Raw genomic sequence first — 23,931 nt, forward strand, 5'->3', positions numbered from 1 at the left:
TTCGAAGTTGTTGTTAAGGTCAGGAGCCCCCCTGAAGAACAGAATGACGATTTATTTTTCGAAGTTGTTGTTGAGGTCAGGAGCCCCCCTGAAGAACAGAATGACGATTTATTTTTCAATGTTGTTGTTGAGGCCAGGAGCCCCCCCTAAAGAACGGAATGACGATTTATTTTTCAAAGTTGTTGTTGAGGTCAGGAGCCCCGCCTGAAGAACAGAATGACGATTTATTTTTCGAAGTTGTTGGTTGAGGTTGGGAGCCCGCCCATATAACAGAGGAATACATTTCAGTCTTTACATTTTAAGTTTTGAAGTTGGGAGTCCGCCCATATAACAGAGGAATACATGGAAGTTTGAAGTCAGTAAAGTGGAGGGTTACAACAAAAAAAACCAGCAGAAATCAGAAGGAAGACCACAAGTCGAGCCAGAAGTAATTGGTGTTGAAGAAGTGATTGGTGTTGAAGCCAGTAAAGCAGAGGAATACAACCGAAATCCCCAGCGGGAAACAATAAAAATCCCCAGCAGAGGAAGGAAGTTCAAGATCCGATGGAAAGATAATGCGAAGCTCACGAGAAGGAAATAAGCAGTTCGAGATTGGAAGTCAAGGGAGAATAAAATACAAATCAGAAGTAAAGAAATACCAGAGGAGTCACCGAGACATCAAAGCAACAAGAGACACAAGAGCATGGCTGAAGATCTAGATAAGATTTTGTAATTCATAGACTTTAGTTTAGTCTAGCTTCTTGTTTTCTTTCAGCATGGTGTAATAAGGAGGTCGGCAAGCAGTAATAACAGCATGCAACATCAGTAACATTGCAGTCTCATGGTAGTCCCAACTACCAAAACTTCCCGAACTACATTAACCTGATTCTCTTCTAGCCAGGGATATGTAGGAAACCTTTGAAGCAAAGGTTCGGTTAAGTCTTTCAAAAATTGCTTCACATGGAGTACTCGGATGGGCAAAAATCGCTCGTATCTGCTTACTTTATCTTTGCACGAAAACTCTTCGTGTTTTCGGACAAAGAGGGGCAGCTGTAAGCACGTGATTTTTGACCTATGTGAGAATTACTCCCAAAAATTCAAAATAAAACAATTTTCCTTTGTGTGCAATTTTGAGAATTTTCGTGGCATTTTTGGATAATTATTTGTATTTGTCCGTGCATGTTTATTTGTTAAATTAATAAAAAATACAAAAATATGTCGCATTTGCATTTAGGATTTAATTCTACAATTAGGAGCAATTAAGTTTGTTTTACAAGAACAAAAAAATCATAAAAATAATGTACGTTGCATTTTTAGCATTTAATGTCCAAATTGTGTGATTTTATCGTAATTGCTATTTAATTGTGTGTTAATTGTTATTAAGAGTTAATTTGCATTTTTATAAATTAATTTAGTTCTATAGGATAATTTAAGATTTTTAGAATTTATTTTTAGTTTAAGAAAAAATAAAAGAAGAAAAAAAAGCATTGGAAATAAGAAGAAAATCGGATTGGGCCACATTTTAATTTAAATCAACCCGGCCCAAACCAAATAACCCCCATCGGGTCGACCCGACCCAGTCCGCCCCATAACCCAAACGAATCCCAACCCCCATTTCATATTTTCATTTTCCCAACCCCAAAAACCCTAAAACCACCCCGCCCCCCTCTCCTCTTCATCATCCCCAAACTACCCCCCTTCCCCCTCACGTCCCATGGCTGCCCTCCTCACCACCATCTACTCCAAACGACCACCAGCCTCACGACGGACCAGCGACGCAGCCACACACAGCCACACCTGCCCGCCCCCCTCTCCTCTCCTTCTCCAAACAAACCACCTTACCCAAGCGACCCCTCCAGCTCAAAACCACCCTTCCATGGCTGCCTTTTTCTTCTGCTTCGTCTTTAACTCCAGCCATGGACGAACCACCATGAAAGACCACGTCAACCTCCAATCCAAAACCAAGCGACCAGTCGTCCCTACTCCTCCCCATTCCTCGACGTGAGTCGCTGCTTCGTGCAGCTTCACCAGTCCGTCGACCTCCAGCCATGAACGACCACGTCGCTTCAAACAACCCTACTGCCATCTCCAGCAACCACGGCTGCTGTGTCTTCTTCTTCGTCAGTCCGACGACCAACACCTGAAGCCATCGATCCTCCAATCGCCGGAAAAACCATCGCCAAACCACCAGCTCCCTTACATCAAGCAGCGCTGCTGCTGTTGCTGTTTCTTCTTCTTCGTCAGCAACTCCATCTCCAGGCAGTACATTGAGGTCATGCTCAGTCATACGTCGAGGTTCCGTTCGAACCCGGACTTCAAACTAGTAGGTTTCCGTTCTCTTTTCTTTTAGTTTTTATTTAGTGAATTCATCTTCCGCTCCTTTTCTTCTTTCTATGATTATGTTCGTGTTCCGATAGGTTAGTTTGAATTAGAACCCAGGTCTTTGTTTGTGTTAGAGATAATTCGTGTTCATTTTTGTTTGAAGTTTGTTAGTTTTTCATCAAGTGATTTAATGTCGAGTGTTTATGTGCTGGTCTTTAGTTTTTGATTTAGTTTGAATCATTTATCTTTGTTATGATGTTGTTTGATTTAGTTTGAGTTCAACTGGTGTTGAGTTTAGTGATTTAAATCTACTTATTTGTCCCGTTAAGTTCGGATATGAATCTGACTCTGTTGTTAATTCATGAACGTTGTCAATTAGGAGTTTGTTTGGACGAGTTTGTTATTCAGAGTTTGTTTGTTAATTGGATCATTGATTAGGTAAATTGGTTATAGTTGATATGGTTTTGGTACAGATTGAAAGGGATGTGGGTAGAATGGTAATTTCAGTAGTTTCAGGGGCATTTTCGGGATTTTAAGTTTTAAAAAATGATTAATTTGAGCGTTCTGTCCACTAAGTACTAATAATATTAAATTAATACATTTTTAATACATAGTGGGGGGCAAGACATATGGTAGTGGGCATTAATACATTGTTTAATATAGTGGGGGACAAAACATGCGGTAGTGGGGAATAAGAGAATTAAATAAAGAAAAGATATGTGGTAGTGGGAACTAATATATCTGTTTAATATAGTGGGGGACAAAACATTAAGTAGTGGGATTCAAAAGGGGGATGAGGAGAAGATAATGTGATTTAATTTAAGTGCTTCAAGTTTGGCTATAAAGAAGAAGAGCTTGACACAAGTTAAGAGGAGGATTTTCTGAACATTAAGAGAGAATTGAGGGGTCAGAAAAAAAAGGAAAAACATTAACTGGTCTTTCAATCTAAAAAAGGTTTTATTAAACACTGTTACTGGGTTGTTCTATTTCCGTTACTGTTGTTGTTGTTGTGTTGTTGCTACTGCTCCTGCTGATCCTTTTCTTCCTTTTTCTTGTGGTCCCTTTCTAGGTACATTTTCGAATCAATACTGATGTGGCTGTGAGATGTGAAAGTGAAATGAAATGCTAGGGTGTTTGATGAATTAGTGTTGTATCTATAGTTTAATAAGATATGTGACAAGTATTTATATAGTTTAGTTTTATAACTCAACTGGAATGCATGACGTAGTCTTGTATTTAACCGGAACTGTTTGGTTTTCAAACTATAGTTTGTAGTTGTCAATTACAGACTCCATGTAGTTAAATATGTAATTTGTAGAATGAACAAATAAGTTAAGGGATTAGTTGTCATATTTCATCTCTAGCTTTCTTTTTGTATTTGAGGCAGATTTTAAATAGGCAGTGTTCGATTCCGTTAGGCATCATATAGGCCAATATTCGAATCCGTGTTGATAACATTTCCTAGCCGTTAATTCCAATAGTTTAAATCAATTTTAGGAATGTTAGTTTAAATCAATTTGGAGAATGGTTAGTTTGTTTTGAATATCTTGACAGTTTTGTATGCATTTTGTAATTTCAGCTTTAGTAGTTCACTTATAGAATAAAGCACGAAACATTTCTCCATTTTTACGAGTTCGAGTGTAAATTACCGTTATCATCTACTTTAATCCAATAACTACTTGTCAAGCATGTAATTAATTAAGATTTTTCTCGTTTCTTTTAGAGACAAACTTAATAGAAATGTAGTCACTTTAGGATTGCCCTTTAAAAATAAATGAGACGAGCCTCGCCAAATAAAACGCAAGCTGCGTGGCTCTAAATAAATGGTTAATAATTAATTAGACTTCGGATGGGCCGTTTTAGCAAGATTTCACGGCCTTCTCCAAAATAATAATGCGCTAGTCGCTTTAGGCATGTCTTTAATAATTTACTTTCTTAAATGCGGGTGTACATTGATGTGACCCAAATCCAAATCTCAACGGAGTCGAAATATGTCGCTAATCACGGGTAAATTGATTGTGACGTGGTTCGAGATGCATGTTCATGACGTTGCAAATTCCTTTAAAAAAATAATGAATGAGACGCGCCTCGATAAACAAGAATACACAAATTGCGGGGCCCTCAACGGACAGTTCTTTCGAATGCTTAGATTTCGAGACAGGCCGCATAGCGAACTTTACGGCTTTTTTCTCAAAATAACAATGCGTTAGTCTTTAGGCGCGTATTTAATAATGTTATTTTCCTAAACTCGGGTGCACATTTATGTGACCCAAATCCAAATCTCAACGAAGTTGGAACGTATCAAAAATTGCGGGTACATTTATGTGGCGCAATTCGAGATGCATTCTCACGACGTTGCAATTCTTTGAATAAATAATAACAAAGCGGTAAATAGTTAAAATTTGCACGTAGGTTCATAATTGTATAAAATTAGATAATCAAGCCGAATATGACAGTTGAGCGACCGTGCTAGAACCACGGAACTCGGGAATGCCTAACACCTTCTCCCGGGTTAACAAAATTCCTTATCTGGATTTCTGGTGCGCAGACTGTTAAATAGAGTCATTCTTTTCCTCGATTCGGGATTCAACCGGTGACTTGGGACACCACAAATCTCCCAAGTGGCGACTCTGAATCTTTAAATAAAATCCCGTTTCGATTGCCCTTTAATTGGAAAAACTCCCTTTCGCGTCCCTTTGCGGCGGCGCGGGCGAAAAAGAAGGTGTGACACTTTGCCATAAATATGAATTACTATTTCACTTTGTGGTTATTTTTAGGTTCCAATGACACCTATGAGAATAATGCAAAAATAAAATTATCACTACGAGAATTGAGAAAATGTTAGTCTTTTTTCATGTAGTGTTTCTTAATTAATATATGACGATTATCTATAATTATTTAGAAGGTTTAAATGTTAAAGTTATTTACATATATTTCAAATAACTCAGATATTTAATATGGTTAGTGTCAAATATCAAAATGGAGTAAAAAAATTCACTAGCTAAAGAATTTTTTATATTTTTAGATAGCTAACTACAATGGTTTGAATTAAGAATAATATTTTCAATTATATTATTATAAAAATAATTATTATTGAAAAATAATATTTTAGAAACAGAAATTTTGAGAAAGAAATATTTTTAATAGATATCAACACACCAAATAAGAGTTCAAGTAGTAGTAAAAGAGTTAAGTCTTATCCAAAAAGTCATTCATTGTCTCAACATTTGATTGTTTTGCCATAAATATGAGTTATTATTTTGATTCCTGACTATTTTTAGGATCCAATAACACCGGCAAAATGGTATCAAAAAGGAAAAATAGAAGAAATAGTTAATTTTTTTCATGTAATTAATATCCAATGATTATCAATATTTACTAAGAAAGTATAAATTTTAAGATTATTTACATACAATCCAAATAATTTAAATATTTGACATAATTAGTGCGCGGGTACTAATACTAGTTTAATAAACAGTAGTAGTAATAGATAATAGGACTGTATACCAATTAATAATTAATGATAAATAAAATGAGGTGGGGTAGATTGAGGTGCAGCTGGATGGATATAATGGGCCATGATCATTGATCACAATCACGTCAACGTGGCATCTGAGAGCTTTGATCTCCAACACATATGGAGGATTAGGTTTGGTCATGGCCCACTTTTAGATTTGTTAGAAATTCGCACTTTGTCTTTAACTCGTCTATCTTTGCATGTTTGTTTTCCTCAATTAACGTATTATCTGTCTAAAGCTATAATCATTAATAATGGCCAAGAAACAGTGTCAAATTTGCTTTTAATTCCCAACATCAGTTTTGCTGACGAATTGATAAGCTTCGGGACACTATCTATTGAAATATATTTATGGCATCCGTAAATAATTTAAATACAAAATATAACAGTAAATACAGAGAACAAATTACAAACTAATATATCCATTGATTCCATTCTATTTAATTTTGTCAACAAAGACAAATCCCTTTTTTGTGGGAAAAAGTTTTTTTTTTTTTTTTTTTTGTTTTTCAACGGAAAAGGACGTTTCTTTACCAGAGAAAAATTTGGCACAATTTCTTTTAAAAATAATAAGTCATTGTGTTAATCTTTGACTTTGTGTCATATAAACAATTAATAATTTTGACATTTTCCAGCCCAGTTTTCAAATGTTACCTGCTTCAAAAGTTTAAATTTTGAAGTCACTTACATGGCTCCAATGAACAACATGATATCGTTAAGGATTGTTACGTTTTCGTCTTCTTCTCCTATCGTTTCTTTTTTTAAAATATGCTAATAGTATTTTTTATGGTACTAGAATATACTAGTACTAGAGACTAAGATTACCGTAATATAGGATGAGTACATTATATTTTGTGCATTAATAGTGTAAAAAATGTTTAACTTTTAGAATAAGTTGATCCATAATGACATGTAATTATCTATGCATGTCATATTATCCATTTCTTGTAACTTAAAAAATAAAGTGATAACATATTATAATTACTAGTTAAATTGTAGCATAAAAAAATTGCATAATCACGGTAGATAATTGATACTTTTATGGGATGTAATGTTGCTATATCACTCAACATATATTCGAAAGCAGTACAAAATTAAACTAAGGCGAAAATACACAAAGGACACCTCACACCTTTGCTCTATTGGTCCATGCCTGACATTCATTCCTTATAGAAAGCATTTCGCATAAATTTATGATGCACAATTATGTTGGATATGAACTATTGAAGATTCATTTGGAGGAGTTTGGTCGTAAGTATAAAGAACCTTATTATAAAAAATTGATTACAAACATGTGACACCATGCTTGCAGCTATTATTCAAATGTTCATGTGGTTAGAAATTCAAAATGAAAAGATACTGACATATTATTCAGATGTTGATGACTAGAAATCAAAATAAAAAAGGTATAATAGCGTATTATTCAAATATTTATGGTTAAATTAAATGTTTGTAATGAGAGTGTTAATGGTGTCTCATGTTGAAATACAAAAAGAGTATTTGAGGTGAATTTGAAAAGAAAAATAAAAGGTTAGAATACATCACCCCTTAAGGAATCAACGTGTATATATATATATTGTATAGAAAGAGTGTCCGGCCTCTAAGTATTTTTTGCTTTAACCTAATTCATCTCACAGATTTGCCGCTCGGGATTACACCATCATCGATCATGTGACTTTGTAATGTGCTATATAAAATTTTTCGTTTTTCTCTCCCATTTCATTGTGAGACTCTTAACCTAAGGTATCATGCACACTCATTCATCAGAAGCATGTTAGTCCTTTTTTGTTCGTCCTCTTTGGACCGTCTAAGTGCGGCTCAACTAATTTAGTGGCCTAAAGCCGAATTTTAATAAGAATCTAAATTTTATACACCTATACAAATATATACAAAAACTTTGATGTTGTCTTTTTTCCTTCTCTACTTATTTATATAATAGTTCGTACAAGATATATGACTTTTAGCTTCATTTAGTAATATTATTATTATTTATATTATCAAGGGTTAATTCAAATTAATAAGATGTTAGCCATGTATTTATAATACATTACCTTGGATCTTGATGTAAAAAACTTTATTTGTTAATACGAAGATTTGAGCAATTTAATTCGAAGTTCTAGAATATTTCTTATGTTAAATAGTAAATATTCTTTGTTTTTTTAAAAACCTTTTTACACAGATTTTATACTTTTATTCTACAAAGTTCAAAATTGTCTAAGTCAAAATATTATTACGTATTTTACCATTAACATTTTTTGGGGCCTCAAAAGTTTTGGGGCCTAAAGCAAAAGGCTTTACTAGCCTCATCCTCGAGCCAGCCATGAGACCGTCCTTTATTACGGACGTCACATAATTTTCACTTAAGAAAAATAAACTCTTTTCAATACACATTTTTCCATTTTCAATATGTCATTTAAAGTTCAGCAATCAGCAAATACTCATTCTCAAACAAAAATTGTAAATACTGAAATAATATTTATGCCAAACGGGATATTATCGGACTCCTATCCTTATCCCGAGATGCTTGAAAGGGATCGCTCATAGGCCATAGCGATAAAGCTAACTAGCTAAGGATATTCCAATATGATTCCAATTTAGCTATGAACACCATTAGGATGACTGTTTTTTTCTTTTTATATTTTATTTCGAATTTCGCTTAATATTTTATAGATAGTACCTTCTATTTGAATATCAAGAAGCTAATCAGGTTTCTGTTTCCTTTTCTGATAGAATCCCATGACATAAATGATCAAATTTACACTTGTATTAATATTTCCCGCGAGTTCTTTGAGAAGGAATATTTGCCTCAAATTATTATTAGAACTTTCATTTACATCATACTTATACAAGATACTAAGTATTTCCTACCTTACCGAAAAGGAAAAAAAAAGAGTCTGAAGTGACACTACACTACATAAGACAACTCAATAAGCTACAAAAACATCAAAACTAAAAGCAACTAACCACAAAAGCGGAAATGCCCTTTTCAGCTTTACAAATTTGAGTAACCCCACTATAAGATAAATTATGGAGCATGCCAATATCTAGAACACGTTTAACCATAGATTTTGCCAAAATTTATTTGGATTTCTTTTTTCTGGCAAATGTATATTTGTTCATAAATTTATTTATATTTTAGCAAATTTTAAAACTCAAATCCCAAAACTAGCTCAAAATCTGGTTTTGGCTCAAAATATTACTATTATTTTTTTTCAAAAAATTGCCCAAACTTTTATATTTTACAAAAGAGCCCACCATTTATTATTTTATAACCATGCTGCTTCGTCTTCTCAGTCATCAAATAGTGTATTGTATAGTTCATTATAAAAGTGATAATTTTGTACCAAATTTATTTATGTTCAGGACTATTAGTTTGCGATAATATAGGGTGTGTTTGTTATGAAGGAAAATGTTTCCAATTTTCCCATGTTTTGTTGACTTAAATATTTTGGAAAACATTTTCCTTATGAATTCATTTTCTTCCAATTGGAGGAAAATGTTTTCCTTATCAAGAGAAGGGAAAACATTTTCTAAAGCTCCTTCTCAACCTTCCCCACCCTCACCAACCCACCCACCCCCTTTCCAAAAAAAGGTTTTTTTTTTCAAAGTTCAGTTTTTCCGTTACCACCCACCCAACTACCCCTCCATCCCCACCCCCCACACAAAAAAATATTTTTACTTTTCTTTTTGTAATTTAAATTTCTTTTTTTTTCGTTTTACTGCCCCCAGCCCCGCCCCACCCTGCCCCTCCCCCGAAAAAAAATTTTAAATATATTTTTCAGTTTTAATTTTATTATTTATCGGTTTAAAGGCTCAAAATTTTACAAGCTCTTAAATAATGTGTTCGGAGGTTTATGTGTTTGGAAGTTTACGGGTTTAAAAATTATAAAGTTTACGGGTTTGAAATTTTGCGGTTTTGAAAATTTAGCGGTTCGAAAGTTTATGAAATTTGTGGGTCCGGTAGGTTGTTGGTTTGAAAGTTTATGGCTTCATGTTTATTATATCTAAATTATTTATGAATACTCTAGAGAAGTCATTTTCCTTAATTTGCGTACCAAACACCGGAAAATAAATAAGATTACTACTTGTTTTTCCAAGAAAATATTTTCCACGGAAAATATTTTCCGTTATACCAAACACACCCATAATGAATGTTATTGATAAAGGTTCTATTGGGTATTTGTGATAGTTTTTAGAACTTGTGGGTATAAGTCATGTTCATATTTTTTTTTAAAAAAAAAAGTAAAATATGTTTTGAAAACTTATGTCCAAACACATTTTCATCTTCAAACCAAACTTCACCCAACTCAGATTTTCCAAAACAAATTTGGGAATCATTGGCCAAACGCTAGTAATTTGACCTGAATATATCCTATATTTACGTACATGGTAGAAACAAAAAAAATAATACATAATAAATAAATTAGTATATAACGGTACATGGATTTAAATTTTTTCTTAACATGTAGAATAATATTGTTTGTAAAACAAAAATTCACAAGAGAAAGAACAAAAAATGCTTTAAGCAGGAAGTAAAACGGAAGAATTAAAAAATTGAAGCCTACTACTGTAATTAGAGAAGAGTTATAGGACCAAATTTAGATTCCACCAAATGCCACATTTTATCCGCTTCCTTTCAGGTGTCTCTGTCTGCCAATGCAAAATTTCAGGTCTACGCTATTTTAGCAAAGTACATTACTAGTAGTAGGATACTATATCACTAAATTCAAATTTATTTAAATTTCCTTCATCAAAACCCAACGGTTCTTTCAATCCTATTACTACATACTCGACCAAAACTGATAAATTTTCAAAATTTCATATCCATTATTTTCTATTTTGGTTCTGTCTGAACGGCAGTTTTTGTTTTTCTAAATATAAAACCAACCAACACACGGCACACAAAAGTGAACATCCTTTTTCTTTTTGATAAACCAGAAAAAAAAAGCTTCTTTCCTCATTAGATAATATCTATTTCTGTCTTTAGGCAATTTTGCTTCTCTTATTATTCTCTGTCTTCCTCAAAAAGTTTGTTTACTCGACATAATGAGCCAACCCCATGTTCTTGATTTAGCCTAAAAAGAAGTTCCCTTTTATTTTCCCCTTATTGGAATGAGAAATTTTTTGTACATATAATTCTTACTTCTGAGGGAAAAAAAAGGATGTTGTCCGTTTCGCCAAATTCTATGGCGCGTAGTTCGTTAGAGGAAATGCTGGAGACTCTCCGGAAAAGGGACGAAAATGAGAAACCCAAAGACTTGCCACCGGCATTACCGGCTCGGCCCAAGCTTAAATCCAAGACTAGGCCTCCCTCACCGAAGCGAATGTTGCCCAATAGCTTGGGAATTAAAGGGGATGTTGAATTGGAGAAGAATAGTAGCAAGAAATTACAAGAGTCTAAAGGGTTGCAAAGGAATGCTAATTTTGGGGCTTATAAGAAGGTTAAAGGAATGGAACCTAACATCAATTATTTTATTAACAAGGTAAAATATAGTTACTGTCAGAAATGCATTGTCTTCATTTCTGTAAATTTACTGTCTTTATTCATATAACTCTTGTTTCAGATTGATCCGTAGTTCTGGTAGTTATTCTTATAGTTGCCTTAATTCAATGATGGATTAGTGCGTAGTTTTGGAGCTCCACCTGTTTTCTTAATTGTGTTTGGTTTGTTTACTGTTGGAAGATTTTGAGGGTTGTTCTAAAGATAGTATTTCTATGTAGCTAAGAGCTATATTTGTGTTTCAGAAGCTCCGCATCTGGTGTTGCCTGAGGAATGGACAATGGGTATCAGGACAGGTTCAATCATCTTCAGGAGATAAAGCTACAGTATTACTATCTGATCGCAGTGTGAGTTCACGTATACCTGCTATTCCTAAATGATGAATATTTAAAGTTACTAGCTGCATGGTACTTACACATTGTCGTACTATAGGTTGTGACAGTGCCTGTAGGAGAGCTTTTACCTGCTAATCCTGACGTTCTTGAGGGTGTGGATGATCTAATGCAACTTAGTTATTTGAATGAGCCATCAGTTCTTCACAACCTTCAACACAGATATGCACGGGACACAATATATGTGCGTAATACTAAACTGCCTATATGCCTCGTTTTGTAATTTCATGTCTCTCCACTTTTAATCTTTCTGTCCCGCTATGCCTGCAGAGTACGGCAGGGCCTGTTTTAATAGCAATCAATCCCTTCAAAGATATCCAATTGTATGGGGACGAATTTGTTACAGCTTACAGACAGAAGTTCTTGAATGATCCTCATGTTTATTCTATTGCTGACACTGCATACGATCGAATGATGGAAGGTTTTCCACGGAACCATATTCATTGTTATTATACCAAAATAGTTCATCGTTAGCTGTTTTAAAACCTTAGATGCAAGCTGATCCTAATTTCTTTGCTTTTACCTTTTGAATCGTGCAGATGAAATAAGTCAATCTATTATCATAAGGTTGGTGAAAATGTCTCTTTGGTATCTTTAGTGCTGCGAGATACTTAGTGTGTATTTCTACCTTACCCCTACCCCGAAGGAGTAGTGAGGCTGTTAAAGTGATTGATGTCTTAGATAGTAATTATCAAATCAAGGTGATTTTAGTGATTGGGAGGAACTAATTTCTCTTCATATCATACAGTGGGGAAAGTGGATCTGGGAAGACGGAAACAGCAAAGATTGCAATGGAATACTTGGCTATGATTGGCGGAGGCCGTAATGCAATAGAGAGGGAGGTGCTGCAAACAAGCTACATACTGGAGGCCTTTGGGAATGCCAAAACTTCCAAGAACAACAACTCTAGTCGATTTGTCAGTCTCTATGCCTTACTCTTTTTTCGTTACTTTCCTTTATTTCCCCATTTGTTGCACTTGTTCTGACAGTTGTCCCTGATGGATGCAGGGAAAGTTGATTGAAATTCATTTTAGTGCAACAGGAAGGATATGCAGTGCTAAAATACAAACCTGTAAGTGTGTCTACAAAATTTGATTCAGATATTGCAATTTATTGTAATTGTCGTTTCCTAACTGTTTTGGCATTGTTACTGACTTTTATAATTCTTTGTGCATGTCCAATGTGCTAATGCTAAAACAATGAGTAGTACTTCTTGAAAAGGTGGGATTTTCTTCTCCTCTCTACCCTGGATCTTCATGTTGCATTTATATCAGTACAATTGCAATCTAATTCTTTTGAAACATAATGTCTTCTTTGGGCAGTCGAGAGTAGTTCAACTGGTCAATGGAGAGAGGTCCTACCATATCTTTTACCAACTATGTGCTGGGGCTCCACCTACTTTGAGAGGTCTGTAATTGATACTGGACCTCATTGTGCTGTTGTTATTGCTTATTTCACTCGTAGGGCTTCACATGGCTTTAAACATTGCCGTTTCCATTGGTTGTGATTGTGCAATTAGTCAGCGATGTAACTTCATTGCCAAAACAATTTCTGTTTTTGATGCTGTGTGGTTACAACTCCTGAGATGTTTTCCGCATATCTTTTCCTGAACTGAAATTTCAGCGATCTTAAAGATGAAGCAGGGGCTGTGATTTTGAAGTTGTAAACAATCAATGTAATAGGATATAAGAGTAAATTAATAGACACAAAACTTAGTAATTCAACAAGATCTTCTTAAACATGGAAGTGGGACTGCATCATAAGGTGGTCTGAAAAGAAAATCATGAGGACCAGCGATTGAATCCCAGCAGAGGCGACAAAACTAGGTGGGTAAACCGGACACCAGTGTTATGGTGGGTAGAGTCGCCCAAAAACGTATGTTCTGGTCGGAGGATGCACGCAACCTGTGAAATATGAGCGCTGTGTCACCAGTTAGACCGGACACCAGTGTTATTAAAAAAAGTGGAAGTGGAACTCTGGAGCAGAAAAATCTAGAAGTTAGGCATACAGCTTATGAATCATCTAAAAAGTGAGAAATTTTATTGGAGTTAAAAACTCTGTTTAATGGAAGTTCTTTCAATATTATGTGTATATAATTTTTTGTTTTACTAGAAAAGACAACATTTAAGAGATTGAACAGACTTTTTCTTGATTAAAAAAAGAGAGATTGAAATGACTCTTTTATTTCTGGTGCTCTATAAATTTTCTGTTTTGGTTTTGTAGGACCTAGAAGTCACAACGGTCTCTGTACAACTTTAGATAATTCTTTGTTTCTATTTCTCTTCTTTAGGAGGGCAGGGGTGTTAGTTAAAGATTCTATTTTTTGTTGATAAATTAGTTATAAAAGCTGCAGAAAGATTTCTTCTTGAGAACTTCTATGTGATTCATTCTCAGATAAACTTAAGTTGAAAGGTGCATCTGAATACAAATATCTCAACCAGAGTGACTGCTTGGTGATCCATGATATTGATGATGCTGAGGAATTTCGTAAGCTTATGGTGAGCCTTAAGGGATAAGACATGGTCAACTTATGTTTGATTTCTGTTCTTTCAGTTCAATGCCGTGCTGGATTTTTTTTGTAATTATTTCCTTTGTTTCTCTTACTTTCACCAGGAAGCCCTAAATACTTTTAGGATTTCTGAAAGGGATCAGGAGCATGTTTTTCAGATGATTGCTTCAGTTTTATGGCTGGGAAATATAACATTCGAAGTAATTGACAATGCAAGCCATGTTGAAGTTGTGCAAAATGAAGGTGGGCTATCTTATCAATGTAGCATTAGCTAATGTTGATCCTCTTCTACTTTTGTTCAAGCTGAAATAAATACAGATATAATTTTCATAATCTTATACATATATAAGTAATTGTACTCTTGGTCAATTGTAAATTAGCTTTCCAACTGTGAATCTCTTGACTTAGCTTTTGCTCAGCATCCATATAATCGGTTTCAGCTTAAACACTTTCTTCCATTTCGAGTAAAGGGCAGTCTATCATATTTCTCATTGTCAGTTGGCTGCTTTTCTCTGGAGTAGTTATGTTAACTCCAGAAGTACTCTTGTTAACTCCATTTCTCTGCAATTTTGAGGGTCTCTCTTAGGCTTGTCCACTTTTTGGGCCATGAGCGGTTTACATTGTTATAGAGCCTCTGTTGTTGTGATTCATGCGAATTTCTTATGCTTCTTATGATAATTCTTTCCTGCACCTCTTGTATGGTCTTACTTTGTTACAATAATTGTGAAGTTTCTTGCTTCACTTTGTTTGCAAGGTCTTCACTTTTTAGTATTCATTTATATTCTGTGCTTCCATGGAGGCCGTTTATCTGTTTGGTTTCTCACCATCTTTTATATTGCAGCTGTTACAAATGCTGCTAGCTTGATTGGATGCAGAGTAAATGACCTCATGCTAGCTTTATCAACACGCCAAATACAAGTCGGCAAGGATAAGGTTGCCAAGAGTTTAACTATGGAGCAGGTTAATCGAAGTGCTTATATTCCATCTCTTGCTGATTTTCTTTTTTCACATTTCATTCTGATATTTACCAGAAGATGTGCTATTTTCATTAATTATTCTTATATATGAATTTAGCAATCCTATTTCTTCTCTTGAGAACGTGACTCATGTTGAATCTGATCAGGCAACTGATAGAAGAGATACATTGGCGAAGTTCATTTATGCAAACTTGTTTGACTGGATAGTTGATCAAATGAACAGAAAGCTTGCAATGGGTAAAGAACAGAAGGGTAGATCCATAAATATTCTGGATATTTATGGTTTTGAATCATTTAAGGTAAATTTATTTGTGTCTTTTTTAAAAAGAACTATTATACTGCATAGGAAGATTTCTTGTATCCAACTTGACAGTCCCATTCCCACTTTTCAGAGAAACAGTTTTGAACAATTTTGCATAAACTATGCAAATGAGAGGCTCCGGCAACATGTCAACCGACATCTTTTGAAACTTGAACAAGAGGTAAGCATATCATGATCCTCCCCAGTTCATTCTTATTGCTTCATCCCTTTCCTCTACTAACTTCTTTAACTGAAAGGAGGTAAAACGGAACAAGTCTCTTTACCGGTTTTGCATAAGCTGACTATAATGAATGAAACTTTTTATGAGAACTGGGGCTGAGAAATTGTAGTTGTCAAAAATAGCACGTGCCTTACGCGTGCTAAACTAGCTAAGCCCCGAACAAACCATCCCTCTCCAAGGCTCAAAGCCTGTGACCGACTCGCACTACTGACTCAATACGACCAGTTCCGGGATCAAATATCCATTCTTAAACCGTCCTGTACGAGCCGGAATAATGATACGAGCACCCTATATTTACTGGCCATGACTTCAATTTGTTAAGCCACGACGCTCCCACGCCAATTCCTCTGCCCGAGTCTCAAGGGATAAGGTTGAGAGTCCAACAAACTCCTCAATCAACCCGACAATCTGGATGAGATTTGCACCATAATGGTCCATGACCTCATTCATGTCTCTTCAATGGAGACTCCGCCTACACTTGGACCCTAAGAGACTCATGTCCTATATAAGTCGGACTAATGAACAAGCGAAGGCATCTAATCCATTCTTTATCACCTGTCATCAAGGCAATCAAACTTCAAGCTTACTACTTCCAGCTCTCAGCTTACTTTCCATACTTAATGCCATTTCCATTTTCACTCATAAGCTTTCTAAGAATTAGCCTTGTACTTTACATATTCAAAGGAAACATTGTACGATCGCGGATTTGGACTGTTGAATAAAACAATACGCTCTCTCTTCCTCTCTATTCACTTTTTTCTCATTTCAATTGTATTGATGATTTTGTTTGTACTGCTAGTACCCTCTTCCTTATCAACTCTAGAGTAATTTACCTTCAACAGAAACTATTAGGGCATTTAAGATCAGTGGCTGCTGCAGAAATTTGTATGTTACGCAGAAAAACACAAGATTGTTAGACTCAGATTTTTCCTGTCTGTAGTTTTCCTGTTGTATTTTCGGGCTTTATTACTCTCCTGAAGATATTCCTTACAGCATCATTTTTAGATGTCGATGCAAGAACTGATGTTTTTCATTTCAGGAATATGAATTGGACGGAATTGATTGGACAAAAGTTGATTTTGAAGACAACCAAGAGTGCCTGGATCTTTTCGAAAAGGTATTTCTGCCTTTTGGTTCTTTTTCCTATTTACTTGGCGTCAGGAGTTTATATAATCTGCTAGCTTTCTTCTGTCCTGGATTATACTTTCATTCTTAATTACGCAATCACACTGTTGCTCTTTTTCCTTTTTGGCCTTTTACATCTTTTTCCGTTTAGTCTTACTCTTTCCATGTTTAATTGTTGAGTTGGATGCAAAGGATAAAAATGCATCTGTTCGTATTGTCACAAGTTCTATTTGATATAGCTGCCACCACAATTTTCTTATCGTTCTAATCCTTCTTATGGGTTAAGTAGTGAAAATGCAATATATCAAGTCAATCATAAAGAAGATCTCTGTATTTTGGCTACGCAATTTACCACATGTATTTGAATGGACATACCAGTTGATCGATGAACTGTCATTTTTCATTTTGCAGAAACCCATTGGGCTTATATCTTTGTTGAACGAAGAATCAAATTCCCTAAAAGCCACTGATTTGACCTTCGCGAGTAAACTTCAGCAGCAGATCAAATCTGACCCTTGCTTTAAAGGTGAAAGAGGTGAATTTCATATTCGCCATTATGCTGGAGAGGTCAGTTTCTCTTATAAATGCATCTTTTCTTGTCATGTGCTATAGTTCTACGGATATTAAGTAGTATTTTCTTGTCATCTAGTACTCAATTACTCAGTTTGTCTAACTCTATGGAATCTCCGAGTTAATTACTCATTGTAGTTGTCTAACTCTGGACAAAGTAATTATTTATATTTGTTTTTTCCAGGTTACTTATGATGCAACTGGCTTCTTAGAAAAGAACAGAGATGCACTGCATTCTGACATTATTCAGCTACTCTCATCAAGTAACGGCCAGCTACCTCAGCTGTTTGCCTCTGTTTCTGCTAATGAAGATACAGAATTCTCGAGTCCATCAACCTATACAGGGGTGCCAGATTTTCAGAAGCAAAGTGTTGCAACTAAGTTTAAGGTGGTTATTTTCTCAACTTCTTTATAGAACTTGATCATGCTAACAAACTGAGCACTTTAGAAAATAAAAGTTTGTATCTTAGGGTACCCCAATAGTTGCTCAAGGTTTCCCTTTATCAAAAACTTCTGGCAGGATCATTTGTTCAAACTGATGCAGCAGTTGGAAAATACAACACCGCACTTCATATGTTGCATAAAACCAAATAATAAGCAGGTTCCTGGCATGTGTGACAAAGATCTTATCGTACAACAGCTCAGATCCTGTGGTGTTCTTGAGGTGGTTAGAATATCAAGATCTGGCTATCCTACTAGGTTAACACATCAAGAATTCACAAGCAGGTGACATACTTGATCCTTAATTTGTCGCCGACTTGCCCTTTTGGTTGTTTTTGACTTATATGAATGCGGTATTTTAGGTACGGCTTCCTTCTGGTGAAGGATAATGCATGTCAAGATCCTCTAAGTATGTCAGTTTCCATTCTTCAGCAATTTGATATTCTTCCGGAACTGTACCAAGTTGGATATACAAAGTTATATTTCCGAGCAGGACAGGTGAGCTCATAGTTCCTCGTTTTCAGACATGAAGATAGGTTTACTTTTCAAACAATAATGTCATTGCCCTAATCATCAAAAAGACACAGCAGAAAGTTTACATCTTTTCTAATTTTTACTACAATATAGTTGAAGCAAATTATGACAAATAAAAGTGTGGTGCGTTGATATGGGCACAAGCTGGCCAGGACACCACCAACAACAACAACAACAACGACCCAGTATAATCCCACAAGTGGGGTCTGGGGAGGGTAATATGTACGCAGACCTTACCCCTACCCCGAAGGGTAGAGAGGCTGTTTCCAGGAGACCCTCGGCTCAAAAAAGCAATAGGAGATGATATATTAGTACCATAAAAATGCGTAATAAAAATAACAACAATATATAAGAGATATGAAATATGAAATACAGAATACGAAATACGAAATACAAAATACGAAATACGAAATAGATGGCTGGTATAGTACAACTAGAAGGTAGAAGGTAAAGCCCAGCATCAATAGACGACCAATGACATTTCTAGTCTAACTCCTAACTGGATAGTCTCACTCTATTGTGCTGTAGAAATATTCACACTCTCCCCTAACCTACAACCTTAATGCTCGACCTCCATAATTCCCTATCAAGGGCCATGTCCTCAGTAATCCTAAGTCGCGTCATGTCCTGTCTGATCACCTCTCCCCAATACTTCTTAGGTCTTCCTCTACCTCTCCGCGTGCCCACTACAGCCAGTCGCTCACACCTCCTCACCGGTGCATCAGTGTTCCTCCTCTGAATGTGCCCGAACCATCTGAGTCTTACTTCCCGCATCTTGTCCTCCATGGGGGCCACACCCACCTTCTCTCGAATATCTTCATTCCTAATCTTATCCATCCTTGTATGCCCGCACATCCACCTCAACATCCTCATCTCTGCTACTTTCATCTTCTGGATGTGTGAGTTCTTTACCGGCCAACATTCAGTTCCATACAACATGGCAGGCCTAACCACTGCTCTATAAAACTTACCTTTTAGTAACGGTGGCACTTTCTTGTCACACAAGACTCCCGACGCTAACCTCCACTTCATCCACCCCACCCCTATACGGTGTGTGACATCCTCGTCAATCTCCCCGATCCCCTGAATAACCGATCCAAGGTACTTGAAACTACCTCTCTTGGGAATGACTTGAGAGTCAAGCCTCACTTCAACTCCCGCTTCCGTCGGCTCAACTCCAAATTTGCACTCGAGGTATTCCGTCTTCGTCCTACTCAACTTGAAACCTTTAGACTCAAGAGCATGTCTCCAAATCTCTAGCCTCTCGTTGACGCCGCCTCTTGTCTCGTCAATTAGAATAATGTCATCAGCAAATAGCATGCACCATGGAACCTCCCCTTGAATATGATGAGTCAGTGCATCCATCACCAGGGCAAATAGGAATGGGCTGAGCGCAGACCCTTGGTGCAACCCCGTAATAACTGGAAAGTGTTCAGAGTCGCCTCCTACTGTCCTAACCCGAGTCTTAGCTCCATCATACATGTCTTTAATCACCCTAATATAGTTACTCGGGACCCCTTTATCCTCTAAGCAGCTCCATAAGACCTTCCTAGGAACCTTATCGTACGCTTTCTCCAGATCAATAAACACCATGTGGAGATCCTTCTTCTTATCTCTGTACTGTTCCACCATCCTCCTAATAAGGTGGATAGCTTCTGTGGTAGATCGTCCCGGCATGAACCCGAACTGGTTGTCTGAAATAGACACCGTCCTTCGCACTCTCATTTCTACCACTCTCTCCCAAACTTTCATGGTATGACTTAGTAATTTGATGCCCCTATAGTTGTTACAGCTCTGGACATCACCTTTGTTCTTATACAACGGGACCATTGTACTCCACCTCCACTCTTCAGGCATTCTATTAGTCTTGAATATAACACTAAACAATGCAGTAAGCCATTCCAAGCCTGCTCTACCCACACACCTCCACAGTTCAACCGGAATTTCGTCTGGCCCGGTAGCTCTGCCCCTTCTCATCTTACGCATTGCCTCCATGACTTCATCGATCTCAATGTCCCTACAATTACTTACTTCATGGTGACTGTCGGCATTCCTCGATTCCCCAAGTATAATATCCTGATCTGCTTTCGTGGTCATCGTGCTCGTTGTTACTTCCATGAGCTGAAAGGAGGAGTAATCACACTTCAATCATGTAAAGCAGATCCCTCTGCAGCTCTTTTTCCCTTTTTCTTTTGAATACAATAGAAGATGATATTCATGAACAATGTTGTGTCTATCAGTTTTTGATGAGTATTTGTCCATTTGAGGACTACATTAGATATCTTCAAAGTGTTGAGCACCAGGTCTGCCATTCTGATGATTTTAGAAAAAGAATAAATATAAAATTTCCTGCTATATGAAGCAATGCTGAAAGTTCCAAAAGTAACTAGTGATATAAACCAGTTCAATTCTGAGCTGATGTATCAATATAGTAAAATTTTAAGATTTTCAATGCTGAATTTTACCTGATATTCTGACTCAAAATTCGTTCTTGTAGTTATTCGTGGTGAAATAGCAAGAAACCGGTATAATACTTCGGTGGGGTCTAAGGCGAAGGTGGCTCACAAAAGTGATGAGCAGCTGGTGGCTGTTGTGCAGATACAATCAGGTAAAGTTATTTGTATTGGCATCTCTGCAATTATGAAATCAAATAGATTTACACGTCTTTTTAATTGCAGCTATTCGTGGATGGTTGGCTCGAAAGGATCTTAATAAACTGCAGAGTGCAAAAACGTTAAATGTAGACATCCCAAAAACAGGCAGAAAAATGGAAGCCAAGGTACTCTATCATAAAGATTCAAAGATATCCTTACTATTACTAGGTCACTTTGCCTCAGTTTTTGTTCTCTTAATAGAACATATAACAGAATAATTGGTTTTCTATAAAAGCTTTTCCATAATTTTTTATTGAACTTTTCTTCTTTCTTCGTTCAGAATTGTAAAATCTGCTTTGGGACTAATATCTTTAAGAATTTGGTGGCCTGTTTGATGAAGCCAACTTTAGGTATTCCTTTTTTTTTTTTCCCTTCATTTTGTTGGGATATTGAATCCAATTTTGGGTATGCAATTGCATTTCTGATTTCAGGGTGTCTCTTTTTTTTTTTTTTTGGGGGGGGGGGGGGTCTTTTTTCATTGTTTTATTCTTACTTTGGAAGATGAAATGTTTTGGCATCTTGAAAATGCCGGGTATTTCATTATTAAGATTGAAAGAAAAAGACAGTGTGGGAACTGGGTAGGGAGGCCTTTTTTGGTTTATGCATTAGTCCTTCCCCACTCCCCTTGTAGAAGCAAAAAAAGAAAAAAAGACAGCTTGCGAAGAGTCACTGACTGATCAATCAGGATAATGGCTTCATTTTCATGCTTTCCTTTTTTCTTAATTCTTATTGCACTATGGCTTCTCAGTCTTGAAGTCTGACATTAGCCTAAATGCAAACCGTGGAGGCAACACTGTAGTCTTTAATATTTTTATTGACTGCTTGAGAACCTAGTTGATGCTGTAGTAAGTTTGAATCTTTTATGCAACCAGGAGTTGCCTCGAGAAATTTTACCTTCTGTTGTAGAAGACCTCGAAAGGCGCCTTTTAAAGGCTGAGGCAACCCTTGGAGAGAAGGAAATGGAAAATGTTGCCCTGAAGGAACAATTAAACCTATTCGAGGCCCGATGCCTAGAATATGAGGTCAAGATGAGGTCAATGGAAGAGATGTGGCAAAAGCAAATGGCATCATTGCAGGTGAGTAAGCTGCAATATGATCCTAGATAGTTGATCTGTTTTTGTACTCCCTCTATCCCAATTTATGTGGTATTTTTCACTTTTCGAGATTCAAACTTTTTTTTCGAAATAAAATTTGCATGTATGGAAACTACGTAAAAAGTAATATAAATCTCAATAATTAAAATATTTAAAAGGCTTATGAAAAATTATATTTAAAGAATAATTCGTCTGACTCTCAAAATTTGAACACGGTCACCTAAATTGGGACGGAGGGAGTACTTGGTATCCATTGTTCTATGGAGCTCTACTGATATTGCTACTGCTTCTTCTCACATCCGTGGGCCAATTGAGAATTAGTTTGAGAAATGCTAATTTATCCTGAGATAGGCAACATCCTTTTTCTTTACCGTGTCTGGAGAGATATTGGGTGTAAAGATTGCATCCTTGCCATTTCTTTTAATAAGAAGATTGAAGCCTGATGATGGTAAATGGAAACAAAGATCTTCTTTCATTGGTTGGGGTTGGTCTACTTTGTCCCTTTCATCATTCACGTCAGCAGATCTTTTGTTATGAAGCAATATTTTAATTGCTTGGCTGATCACCATGTCCCTTTCATTGGCTGAAAACAAAATTGAAGCCTGATGTTTGTAAATGAAAACAGAATCTTCTTTAATTGGCTAATGGTATTTTATATTTCTATTGGAAATTGAGTTTATACTCGTGAATTCTATTTCCGGATTTACTAAGGTAACTGTAACATTTAATGATGAAATTTCTAATTTGGTGATACATCAATTGTTTTGCTAAAGCAGGCTAGTCTGGCTGCAGCCAAGAACAGTCTTGGTGCTGGTGATACTACTGGTCGACCTGGAAAGCCTGAAGGTTCCCCATCTCCTCGCTATTATGATTCTGATGACGCAACATCTATGGACACTCCTGCAGGATGCACCCCAGTTAAATTTACTAACAGCTTAGGTGTTGGAGCTAATAGAGAGGTTAATGGTGGTTTAGCCATAGTCAGCCACCTCACACTGGAATTTGAGCAGCGGAAGCAGAATTTTGACGACGAAGCCTTGGCAATTGTTCACTTGAAACCAGGGCAGTTACATTCTACTAATCCTGCAGATGAGTACCGAAGACTGAAGTGCAGGTTTGAGGAATGGAAAAAAGATTACAAGGTCCGGTTAAAGGAGACAAAGGCAAAAGTACACAAGCTTGGTTGTTCTAAAGCAGGGAAGAATCGTAGAAAATGGTGGGGTAAGAAGAGCAAGTGATTTTAGCTTAAAATCAGTCGTTTTCTTCCCTAGGGTATTTTAAAATATATAGGTGAAACTAATTTCCCCAACTTATGGTTGGTAACATAGCAGAGTTGGTGGAGATTGGGAAATAGTGTGTGCGCTCGGTTATGGATCCTCTGATCCCCCCTAGATAGTTAAGAGCGTGTTTGTGAATAGCCTGTTGTAAACAATGCTAGGTTGTGTAATTACACTAGATAGCTTTGCCAGAATAGGACTAGAGTTTTCTCAGTCCACATGCTTTTGCATTAGCATATGTTGTAATTAGTTGTTACTGAAAGATGGTGATCAGTTGCAGAAATGTGATTACTTGATTGTTTACAACTCCAGAATGAGTGGCCAAACGTGATAGAGAGCGTTTGTTATTCTCATCTCATATCCTGATTCTTGTGAGCTGAAGAAGCTCAAAGTCCATACAGAAAGATAGCATATGCATTCTTCTTCTTGTTTCTCCCTTTAACTCTTTTTGCCATTGTTGACCTAGTTTATTACGTATGGGCTATTCGTGTAACTCGC

At 36.4% G+C, this 23,931-nt stretch overlaps 1 protein-coding gene across 1 annotated transcript; it reads left to right on the plus strand.

Annotated features, from left to right (window-relative positions):
• Positions 1-10,586: 10,586 nt before the first annotated feature.
• On the plus strand, positions 10,587-23,791 carry LOC104223515 (myosin-2-like). Its single transcript, XM_070150705.1, is given in 25 exon segments — positions 10,587-11,301; positions 11,564-11,665; positions 11,751-11,894; positions 11,981-12,131; positions 12,250-12,277; positions 12,459-12,627; positions 12,719-12,782; positions 12,918-12,931; positions 13,033-13,117; positions 14,105-14,208; positions 14,324-14,462; positions 15,061-15,179; positions 15,343-15,495; positions 15,589-15,678; positions 16,778-16,855; positions 17,275-17,430; positions 17,618-17,821; positions 17,954-18,159; positions 18,237-18,410; positions 19,105-19,132; positions 20,476-20,560; positions 20,906-21,016; positions 21,087-21,187; positions 21,935-22,138; positions 22,933-23,791. Coding segments are annotated over 25 exon segments (3,492 nt in total). The 5' UTR covers positions 10,587-10,980; the 3' UTR covers positions 23,395-23,791.
• Positions 23,792-23,931: the final 140 nt, after the last annotated feature.

This window comes from Nicotiana sylvestris, chromosome 7 (assembly GCF_000393655.2).
Source record: "Nicotiana sylvestris chromosome 7, ASM39365v2, whole genome shotgun sequence".
Lineage (NCBI taxonomy): Eukaryota > Viridiplantae > Streptophyta > Magnoliopsida > Solanales > Solanaceae > Nicotiana > Nicotiana sylvestris.